The sequence below is a fragment of the Helianthus annuus genome, chromosome 7 (genome assembly GCF_002127325.2).
Source record: "Helianthus annuus cultivar XRQ/B chromosome 7, HanXRQr2.0-SUNRISE, whole genome shotgun sequence".
In the NCBI taxonomy this organism is placed as follows: domain Eukaryota; kingdom Viridiplantae; phylum Streptophyta; class Magnoliopsida; order Asterales; family Asteraceae; genus Helianthus; species Helianthus annuus.
Window position 1 is genome coordinate 129,405,225 of NC_035439.2, and position 11,451 is coordinate 129,416,675.

The 11,451-nt window shown below is 34.2% G+C and overlaps 2 protein-coding genes across 3 annotated transcripts; both read right to left on the reverse strand.

Moving 5' to 3' along the window:
- Nucleotides 1–1,297: 1,297 nt before the first annotated feature.
- LOC110878689 (UDP-xylose transporter 1) lies at nt 1,298–4,113 on the reverse strand. Its single transcript, XM_022127041.2, has 8 exons — nt 4,015–4,113; nt 3,758–3,927; nt 2,843–3,027; nt 2,682–2,749; nt 2,462–2,594; nt 2,193–2,354; nt 1,600–1,872; nt 1,298–1,510 (listed from the first exon to the last, which is right to left on the reverse strand). The coding sequence occupies exons 2-8, from the start codon at nt 3,876–3,878 to the stop codon at nt 1,415–1,417; spliced, it is 1,038 nt and encodes a 345-aa protein (XP_021982733.1). The 5' UTR covers nt 3,879–3,927; nt 4,015–4,113; the 3' UTR covers nt 1,298–1,414.
- A 912-nt stretch (nt 4,114–5,025) lies between these two features.
- On the reverse strand, nt 5,026–10,942 carry LOC110878690. 2 transcript variants are annotated; one of them, XM_022127043.2, is made up of 14 exons: nt 10,784–10,942; nt 9,632–9,776; nt 9,404–9,503; nt 9,202–9,324; nt 9,006–9,110; nt 8,831–8,914; nt 8,629–8,744; nt 7,999–8,100; nt 7,793–7,906; nt 7,634–7,690; nt 6,320–6,386; nt 6,145–6,198; nt 5,537–5,611; nt 5,026–5,456 (listed from the first exon to the last, which is right to left on the reverse strand). In XM_022127043.2, exons 2-14 carry the CDS (start codon nt 9,649–9,651, stop codon nt 5,334–5,336), a joined length of 1,140 nt encoding a protein of 379 aa, XP_021982735.1. In that variant the 5' UTR covers nt 9,652–9,776; nt 10,784–10,942; the 3' UTR covers nt 5,026–5,333. The 2 variants fall into 2 exon arrangements, with proteins under 2 accessions (XP_021982735.1, XP_021982734.1); XM_022127042.2 differs by having other exon boundaries at nt 9,404–9,515.
- Nucleotides 10,943–11,451: the final 509 nt, after the last annotated feature.

The window sequence follows — 11,451 nt, forward strand, 5'->3', positions numbered from 1 at the left end:
TTCGATTAGCCAAAAAGATAGGAATTTTAATTGGAAGAAAATTACCAATACCTATTCTTTCAAAAACGTAGCTTGGCATTATGTTAACACAAAGATTTTTATCTATTGAGATGTTATTAATATAGATGTTTTGAATAAAACATGTTACCGGTTTTATGTTTGATTCATTTTGTTCATCTTGTATTAGCGAAGTTTGATCTTTACTTTAGTTAATTTAATACTTGTTATTTCTTTAATGTTAGGACTAGTGGTCAACTCTTTTAAGAACTTAGCATGAGATGGAACCAAACTATGATTTTTAAATGAAGGTTGTAAGATGTGTATTTCTTGGAGGTCTTTTTGTTCCTCTTCGAAATTTACCTTTGAGAACTTACCTTCCGAATGGCTTGGTTCAGGTTTTTCTTCATGTGTTAAGTCTTCTTCGAGTGGTTCTTCCTTCGTTGGCTCTTGAGATTTTACCACTTCTATTATTACATCTTTCGTACAAATAGTCTCTTCTTTTGCACCAGATTGTTTGATCAAGAATTCTAAGTTCATAAGACTTTATATGAGGCTTTCATTTGTATAAAAGACACTTCCAAAAAATCCAAACTCAATTGTTCATCCTAAAATCCCTAAATCAGGGCCACCAACATCGTTTCTTTAGATCTTCGAGTGTACAGTTGCCGTTATTACTCAATGGCGTTATTGGGGATTGGTGAGATGTGTAATACACAGAGTTTTTTTTATGGTGTTAATTTTTATTATTTAGTATACAAATTTACATTTAATCAACCCTTGTAATACACATGGTTTTTAAAGATATAACATTTTTATTATTTGGTATATAAATTACATTTATTCAACCCGTACAACAAACGAGGTTCTTAAGTATATAACTTTTTATTATTTTTAATATATAAAATTGCATTAATTCAACCCGTGTAATAAACGCGGTTTTAAAAATATATTGTTTTATTATTTAGTTTATAAAATTATATTTATTCAATCTATATAATACACGAGATTCTAACCTAGTAATCATATATAACAAATAAAATTTTATATTATAATTATTATTTAAAATGAACAAAAAAAATCATAGCCAAGATGTTTTGGGCGGTACACTACTTGAGGTTTTGCCAAACACGTTAAGGTTGTCGATCTATTTTGTCACCTCTATAATTTTGTTAGTATTAGGACATAAAACACATGTAAAATTTTAAATATTTCTAGTTCTTGACGCAATATCTAACAATGTTTTAGAACAAAAAGTTGGAAATCCATCAATATACAAAACCACAACAAAATAAAAGACTAAACCAATTCAAATGTAACAGCTTTGGATTTATTTAAAAGAATCAAAATTTGACTATACTCATTTGAATTAAAAAGGAAATAAACACATTTAACAATCCCTAACAGTCACTTTATCTTAAACAAGGGAGTCTTTGGTTGCTTTCTTCACTTCAAAATGATTTTCTTTATCTTGATTTCCCAAAAGAGGGGTGTTACTATCCTTATCTTTAATCTGAAAAAAAAAATCAATCAATTAAAATAAAATTCCATCAACTGTGGTTCAGGGTTTAGGATTTAGGGTTTACGGAGAGAAAATGATACCTGCGAACCCGGAGAGAGATCAATCATTTGTTTCTTTTTGTTTTCATGGGTACAAAAATAAGAATACAAACCCATTCCAAGAATGGCAACAAGTATTCCTATGATGTTTCTCTCTGTGAAAGGGTCATGTAGCAAAGTATACCCAAAACCAAGAACAAGACATGTTTTTAAATGCCCCAACACTTGATATGTAACTGGTGATGTCTTCCCAATCACCAAAAATGTACTGAAGTTCACGGAAACCGCAATCAAACATGATAGTATTATGAATCCCTGCAACATATACAATTATAATCACATCAACATATTACATGCATGCATGCATGTACTTCAAAAAATCTTTCGACGTGTATAGTTTAGCCCGTTAGCTTTGAAAAATATTATCTCTATTTGGTTTTCTTATGCGTAAGAACTGTAATTTTAATTTCTAATATTTCCGACCCTCCAATTTAAACGTTTAAGTTCAAACACTGGTTGGATAACGGGTCAAAAGAAAGAAAACGTTTAAAAAAAAAAATATATATATATATATATATATATATATATATATATATATATATATATATATAAAGAGAAAGGCGATAGAGGAATACCAAAACAAGAGGTGAATATTTGAAAGCAAAAACATTTTGCTTGGTAAGATATTGATCTACCAAAGGGCCGGTGACGAACAGAATAGCTGCTTGAAACGGTGCTGATTGATACAGCAGTTGAGTTGATGACACATTTAGTCTCTTTTGGATTGTGTTTGTCAGCTGAAATAACAACATCTTGTTAAGAATAACATGAGATTATTTCAAATTACTTCCATTTTCTACCATTAAAATTTAAAAAAAAATGTTAAAAAGAGTGGGGAGCATACAATTTGACCAACACATGTGGTGGCAATAGCTAGAAGGGAGAGAATTGTGCCAACAAAATTGAGCTGAAGATCTGTCACTGACGCTATGCCGACTCCCAAAAGTAGGACGAAAAGCGATAACTTTATTTTCTGGCTGCAAGTCGTCATTGACCAGAAACATTATTTAGAAATGCGCGTAAAACCCTGAACCCTAAACTCTAACCCAAACATATGTGTTTACCTGAACTGTTTTTTCAAGAAAAGAGTTTCTAAGAGGACGGTAAAAGGTATGATGGCAAGTTTGGTCATCTGTGAAAAATAAAACCAAACCAATAGAATGAGTTATAACTATAGATTTGAGGTATCCTATATGTGCACAAAGACTTGTTTAGGAAAGACAACCTGATAAAAGCCAATGGAGTTAAAGCCGAGGCTCAAGTTAAGAAAACCAATTGAAACCCCGTTTAGGATACCGAACAAGATCACCGTCTTCATATCGATTCTCTTGTTTTCGAAGAAATTCAAACGATGCGCGACATGAAGTGTGCAATATGTTACCACCAGATGCCAACTTGTCAATGTTGTAGCTTCAAAGAAAATTTAAATAGCTTACTTTAGTAAATATGGTTAGATTATGTGTATTGTTGTTACAGAGCTGATCCAAGAGTTAGCATACTCTTATTTGGATCAAGCTAGACCAAAAAAAAAAAAAAAAGGACAGAAAAGGCCCAAGCACAAAACTAGCATAACTTGGCTATGAGTAAATATTAGGGGGGCCATAAGAAACATACGTAAAGGTCGCAAATGAGCCGTACTAGGGATGTTAATCGTGTCGGGTTGGCAGGTTAGCGGGTTGCGGATTGGCGGGTTGAAATGTGCAACTAACCCGACTAATATTATTATTATTATTTGTTTCAAAGATTTCAACCCTAGCCTGTACAAACATAGATTCGAGTCAAACCGAACGCGACCTGTTTAACCCGTTTTTTAAACAAGTCATACATGTTGACGAGTTATATGCGGGTTGTTGGGTTGTAAGCGGGTTATCGATAACGTGTTTAATGGTTAGTATGAGTGTGACAAGTAAATAATATTGTGTGTCAAAACTAACATTATTATGACTAACCATATAAAATGGAAAACAGAAAAACAAAAACAAAAATATAAAAGTTTTTTTCTAAATACTTAAACGGGTTAACGGTTTTACCCGTTTTTTATACAGGTCAAGAATGGCCCCCCAATATCTTTTGTGCTTCCGCTCTACGTATTGTTACATGACATGCAAGTAAAAATACAAAGGAGATATAAAAAGTTTACCAAAAGGAAAACCAAGATTGCTCATCAAAGCTTTATTGCATATAACAATAGACACTGATGATGCCACTGATAAAAACAATGCACCAATAACACCCAACTGGAACCCTGTCAATTCTCCCATCTTCTTTTGCACAATTACCCGACGTCAAAAATCGTCTGCAATCTACCACCTGCAACAATGGTAAAACAAAGCAAACTTTATAAGACTTAAAACCAACACACAAATAATCATTCAAACATACAACAAGAAGTATTACTTATGTAACAAGTGGTTTAAGAAACAGTTGAGTAGTTGAAGTGAAGGAGAATGTGAGGTTGAAGGGATATGGAATGAAGGGGTATATAATTTGTGGTCTGCCATCTGCATCTGCGGTTGGTACCTAAAATTGCAATTGTTTGCTTGGATTTGAAGGCAAAACAAACAATATATATATGTTTTTATTTCAACTGTAGCTGTTATCTATGTTAAAAGTAAGTTGAAGTTTTCAAATTTCACCACCAAACTTATTGTTTTTTTAACTTCTTACACGGATCGTGTTCGTGGGTTAATGGGTTGAACTCAACGTGACTTGAACACGTATGAAACTGAACACGACACATGTTTAACTTATAAAATATTTTTATGTTATTTTCTAAGTTGGTACTCAAAAAAAAACTGTAAATTTACAAAAGGAACTTACAAATGTATATAAAGTAATTACGTTTGAACTTGTAAAAAAATTTTATTAAATTTGGATTTGGCATAAAATGCACCAATTTTAAGTTACGACATAAAACATATTATAAAAAGAAAATAAATATAAAACGCACGGGTGAACCTACGAACCCGTTAGGGTGACCTGGACTTATATAAGATAAGTCAAAACCTATGAATTTCTTGTTATGTTTGTGTCGTGTCAGAAATTTATATCCATGTTGTTATTACACCCCAATAGGATGATTTGTATACAACAAAAGTTTATTTGATATGATGGTAATTATTATTATGAAAAATAAACAAAAACAAGAGTTGTATTAAAATAGTTGCATTATTTGTTAGGTGGAACGAGTGCATCTTGAATGATACTCCAAACAGCTTGGGTCGGACTCAACAACCATAGCTTACCAATAATTCAAGTTAATTTTGGCTTTGATGTGCCCCTCTTAACACACATTTTCCTTAAACAATATGAAGAAAAATAAGACTATACAATTACACCAAACGGGTCGGGTCATATCGGGTCAATCCATGCTTTGTTTACTGTTACTTTGATGTCTCACATCTTATGTAGAAATGTAGAAAGATAACAATCAACAAGATCAAACTCTAATCATGTTATTTTCTGGTCCAACAAAAAGTGATTTAAGATTATACAAACATCAAACAGAAAGGATAGGAACCACTCAGACTGCTGAATGGTATCATAACATAAACTATGCACAAAAGCTGACATATTCTCTCATCATATAGTGGGACTATATGCTACAGTACAAAGTATGGATCCCTATCACCCAACCAACCACCTCACGGGCTGAATCGGGCTAAAAACGGGTCAAGAAACAAACAAAACAATGTACATGACTTCCTGCGTCGGTCCTATCCCATCTGCTTAAAGTAAGCTTTATCGGCATTCGCAAGTCGATCTTGGAACAATGCCCACTCGCTTTTGCATCTATCTCTTACCCCTTTCCATGGCGCTTCACCGTTCTCAGACCGACCCTGAATTTTTTTAAAAACAATGATAATAAATAATCATGTCAAAATAGTTGTTCGGTATTTCGATCAAAACCGTCATGCACCTGGCTACCGAGAGAAGGAACGACTTGATGAATGATCCACTGTGAATCAACAACGCCGATTTTCTCGTGTGCAGGCTGTGAGAACATAGAGCTGATATTAGAATAACAAGAAGATACATGACAAGAAAAGAGTAAAATGCCATTTTCGTCCTTGAGATTTGGTCAGTTTTGCGACTTTCGTCCAACGGTTTGTTTTTCTGCATCTGGATCCAAAAAGTTTGAAATCTTGCCATTTTCATTCAGCTTGTTAACTCCATCCATTTTTCTCGGTTAAGCCAGGGGTATTTTTGACTTTTTTGTTAACTTAAATGGCAATTCGGTTTTTTTAATACTTGTACATTATGCTAAATGCTTGTATATAAAGTGATAAAAGACCGAATTGCCCTTTAAGTTAACAAAAAAGACGGAAATACCCCTGATTTAACAGAGAAAAATGGATTGAGTTAACGAGCCTGATGAAAATGGCAAGAGCTCAACCCTTTTGGATCCAGATGCGAAAAAAACAAACCTTTGGACAAAAGTCGCAAATCTAGCCAAACCTCAGGGACGGAAATGGCATTTTACTCGTAATAAAATAAAAATGAATGACAAATGAATGACGGACCGACCTTAACGCATCTTCTAAGTGCAAAATCCAAACCCCATCCATGCACCAGATCATTCTGCAAAAACATAATAAAGCCGATATAAGAATAACTGTGAATGGAACAATTCCAGTGGTAAAATGTTTTGCGTACATCTTATTTGACTATTATCGTCTAGACACGTGAGATGTATCTTTACCTGAACCATATGCCACACACACCGCCAAGCTGTCCGAGAGAATACCGGAGCCATAATCTCTACAAATCTGCATAGAAGCAGTAAAATTACATAAATCTTAAAATTGAAAGGTTGGGTGCATGGTTTTAAAAAATGGTTGAGGCGTGCGCCTCGAGGCGCGCCTCGAGGCGAAACGCCCAAAAAACAATTCTGAGGCGCGCCTCATGGGGTTTCTATTGTACGTGCGCCTCAGAGCTGAGGCGCTAAAAAGGCTGCACCTCAGTGGTTTCTGATGTTTGTTTTTGATGTTGACTTTTTGTGTCAATTTCAAGCAATTTATGTCTTTTTTATGTGTTTTTGATGATTTTGATGATGAGTTTAGTTAGTATTATTATATTTATAAGATATATAATTTTTATATTTATTTTTTAATTCCGCCTCGGGATTACGCCTCGGTTCGCCTCGTGAGGCGAAGGGAAAACGCCTCGAAACTCGTTTCCGTTTTTTAAAACCTTGGTTGGGTGCCGACCACCTTTCTGGTTAGTCAAAAATCACCCCTCAACTTTTCTCTATTGACAAAATTCATCCCTCAACTTTTTTATATCGACAGAATTCACCCCTCAAATTTCTAACTTGACAAAAATGACCCTCCAACTTTCTAACTTCACAAAAAAGGCCCCCATACTTTCTAACTTCTCTTTAACCCTCAAACTTTTGACATCTAACCCATTCTACCCCCCAAACTTTGCTATAATGTTAAAGGTAACCCTCTAACTTTGTAAATGTCACTTTGACCCCCTCAAGTTTCTGAAGTTTGGAGCTTACACTAAATTCTTACGTTTTTATTTTTTATGGACGTGTCGGTATAAATTTGAGTTCATCTACGCTTTACCGTAGATTTTGTTTGAAAACGAGTCGGGTACTCAGGTCAATTATAAAATGTTTTTCATGTACATTTTGAGTTGGACTACGTTTTGACGTAAATTTTGTTTGGAAACAATCGGGTCAAATGTAATAAGTTTTGATTCGACGGTATAAATTCGATTTATCATACGTTTTGACGAAAATCAAGTTCGGAAACGAGTCTGGTCGATTGTTGTCTATACGCTATTATTTCGCGTACGACGACGGCTCAACGCGTGCCGGGTGGAAAACTAGTTTAAAATTAAACCAAAGTGTTATGCATTAGAACTGACAAATCATGCATGTTAACTTCTAAAGATGCCAATCTTTGATTTGCATCTTTACACAAACATATAAACATGTGAATGTTCACATCACCCTAAAGTAACATTCAATAGTAATCAGAATTATATATATAGAGAGAGAGATTACGCTGCACATGGAGGCAAATAAGGATCACTGCACCATCCCGGTTTCTCTTCCGTATCCCTATAGACCAATAAAGACATACATTACTTAAGTATGGCCAATAACTAGAAGCTATTTCAAGAAACACTGTACATATATTATTAATATTAATAGTTAACCTACTTGTGAACTTCCTTATCACCTCTCCTCTTTGTCATTTGCCATGTTAATCCGTTATTGGGTTCAAGACCAGGCTGAGAAATCTCCAAACCGTGTTTCTTAACCAACTGGATATACCTAGAATACAATGCATAAGCCATAAGATAGTAAATTTACAATCTACTATCAAGAAATAACAAAGATTTCACGAGCAGAGAAGACGAAAATACTTGTCTGCGTTAAAGTGTTCAACACCAAGGTCTTCATCCCAAATGAAAATATAATCATATGCTGCTACAATATCCGGATGCAGAAACCTCTTTGCGTACCACCTGTTAAAAAGTTTGATACAATAAAAACAATGAGGAGAGCAATGTGGCAAACATGTAAATAACAGGTTTGCAATAACACAACTTTTAACCTATGCAGTTAATGCGGTAAAAAATGGGATATCGGTCAAGGACCGATATTTGAGATATAGGTTATCGCGGTGGGATAGCGGTAATATCATGCAGAATTTATATATATAGCAATTTAACACTAACAAATCAGTATACTCTCTACCATTAACAAATTAACCATTTGCAACTTGCAAAACACTAACAATTGTAGCAAGTAGAAACTGATTAAGACTTAAACACTAACATTTAACACTAACAATTAAGACTTAAAACACTAATAGCAGCAATAAGAAGAAACACGAATGGTGGAACCAAGAAGAAAGAAGAAGAAAGGTACTCATATCAGGAAAATCGATGATATATCAGTCAACATCGCCGATAACATCGTTACCGATATTTGACACCGATATTTTACACGGGGACCAATAACCGATATTAACTTCATAGCTTTAAACATACCATTTGGTTTGTTTCTTAACGCTGATGTGAATTGCCTGCTTTGACCACTCGTATTGATCCCACTCTGTAACTACGCCATCATAGTGAAAAAGCAAGATTTGAAAATCCCCAGAAAACTACAAAAAACGACAAATGGTCATGACCAAACCTTAGTATCCTAGAACAAGCAACAGAATTTATATGAATGGATATACGATGGAACCTTTTTTATCGATGCATCGATATTGTTCCTCTGACCCCAACCGACGGTGAAAGTTACCAAGTACTTCGGCTTTTTCTTCAAATCCTAAAAAAAACCGACATTTTTAAGGCATCTTAGGTTATAGAAATACATGTATTGCATCTTGAACATGCAAAGTAAATATTTGAAAACATACTTCACTAGGTTCACCCCATAATCTTCTCAAATATAAGTCGGTCTCTGCGACCACGATTCCCGGAGGCAATGACTCCGCACCACGAGGATTTGTTGGAACATAGATCTGGTACACAAACAAAATAACGTTGTAATGGATAAAAATACGTTAGTTTTCAACAAGCAATAGAGTCGATAAATATTCTTATAAAACATACCTTAGGTGTTGTAGGTGTATTACCAGAGCCAAGATTTTCAGGGAAACTGCGTTCTAGGGCTTTAGATCGATCCTCACGCATTGTTACATCAAATGGTGAATAAATGCTTGAAGGTAATATAACCTACAAAAATAATATATTGAAATAAAATATAGATAGATGGTTTTGTGTAGTAAACGTATATCCGAGATTTAGAAGTTACCTTGGTAAGAGAAACGGATGGAAAAGAAACACCAATAAAATATCCAACTACAATTCCCATAATTGTGGTTATAATTAGTTTTCCACCACCACTCGACTTCCTGAAAACACCACTGGATCAAAAATAACATTACTGATTAATTAACATGGCTCAACCAAACAAAAGTCACATTTTGCAAGATGAATCAACAAGTGCGATCCAATGTTTAGTAAAAATGTATCAACTGACCTGCGATACATGCCTTTCATTGTGCTAAAAGTGAGAAAGGTTAAACGTCAATCTCCAGGTAACTATGCGAGAAATTCCTAATGAAGTTAGAGCATTCACCAAAATACTACAGGGCAAAAGAAAATTTGGAACACAGCTAGAATACCTGAAAAACAATATAATTAGTTTTATAAAACAAGTTACAAAATTGTTGGATTTAGTAAATCCAAATTAATTTAACAAACTGTCAAATCAGTTAGATATACTATTCTCAATGAAGTAATCATCACAATATTTTCAAATAATTCGGTTCAAACTAGCTAACAATAAAATGAGATCTATGCATTTTACTCTTCACTAGATCCTAAAATCGAAAGAATATAACCATCACAATATCACTTCTCTTTCTATTATCATAAAAGATTGACTGCCATTTCGATTCTTCTCTGGTTTCAGAAAGATAATTACTTCGATATTATGCACGTGGGCCCGTTACATTCTTGTATGTTGGGCCAGCCTAATTCTCTTTTTCTGGTGCCTAACTTACTCTAAAAAGTAGGCAATAATCAGTCCAAACAGGAAGTTTTTGATCCAATAATCATTATAGATGACACCAACAAGTAGATAGCCACAACTACAAATATACAAACCGCTTCATTCTCCGTAAAATCTATCAATAACCTTGAACATAATCCATAATTATCACCATTAACTAGAAAACCATCCCTCTTTCAAAATCTAACCAAACCCTAAAGATCTAAACAGTGACTCTAAAAACAGTTACTTACTCACTACTTCATTACTTAAATAATTGATCTGCATTAACAATTGCATAAACAACATTCACGCCAAAAACACAAACACATGACGTCAGCATAGCCACATGACGTAAGCAGTTAAGATCCAAATTTGTGATCCGAGCTTACAGAAACCTCATAACACAGTGCTAAATGAATCAAACACGCAAATCATAACTAAAAGCATAATAAGCATCGATAACAAACCCTAAACGACGTCGCTTTAACTATGTGTGAAATAGATCGATCAAATCACATGAAATGTGCAAGTAGAACATGAAATCAACTCAATCAAACACGAATTCATGTACAGAAATGGAGGTTAACAATGAGCAATTTGAGATTTATTGAGAAATTAGGGTTTGCAGGTGCTTACAGTCAGTTTTGGGTGAAGAAGAGAAAAACGCCGTTGTCTGGTTCCTGTGAAATCGGTATGAATCTCGGTGATGATTTTTTATTGCGGCCAAAAAGTTTTTTTATTAATATTAATTTTGGTTTAATAAAGTTATAAAGAAAAAGAGAATAGTTATCATGTTCCCATTTCAAAATTCAAAATGTAAATTGATGATGAAAAGGCTGAGCTGAGGTGTCCACGTTACCGACGTCGCCTGTCGATCAGCCACCTGATTCTTTATTCTTTGCTGTTAAGTTATTTATTATTGCAACTTTTCACATAAAGATTATAATATAGCTTGCAAACAAAAGTTATGAGGGGTTGAAATTTGAATAAAGACACGACGAGTCTCACGCTTCGGGTTGTGGTTTTTTACTTTTTTCGGGTTACGTGAAAAATATTATTAACGAATATAAGAAATACAAGTATACAACACACTAAGACCAACGATAGTGGGGTGGTTTAGGCGTAAAGCACCCATAAAAACGTCCAAACACGCTCACACACCACTACATCCAGGCGTGGTTTTTTCTTTTTTCGTTTTGACATGGTTTAAAAACACCGGGTACAAATGAAATTGGCCAATCAAAATAAAGCGACGTGGTTTTAATGAAATATTATTTGATACACTCATTTTAATTTCAAGCCTC

Coding starts and splice junctions, on each gene's coding strand:
- LOC110878690 (XM_022127042.2), bottom strand. CDS start 9,651: ATGAAAGGCATGTATCGCAG. Junction 8,745..8,830: donor TCGATGCATCGATAAAAAAG/GTTCCATCGTAT, acceptor CGTTTTTTGTAG/TTTTCTGGGGATTTTCAAAT. Junction 8,101..8,628: donor GTTAAGAAACAAACCAAATG/GTATGTTTAAAG, acceptor ACTTTTTAACAG/GTGGTACGCAAAGAGGTTTC.
- LOC110878689 (XM_022127041.2), bottom strand. CDS start 3,878: ATGGGAGAATTGACAGGGTTCCAGTTGGGTGTTATTGGTGCATTGTTT. Junction 2,355..2,461: donor CCACATGTGTTGGTCAAATT/GTATGCTCCCCA, acceptor TTGTTATTTCAG/CTGACAAACACAATCCAAAA. Junction 1,873..2,192: donor AATATTCACCTCTTGTTTTG/GTATTCCTCTAT, acceptor TATATGTTGCAG/GGATTCATAATACTATCATG.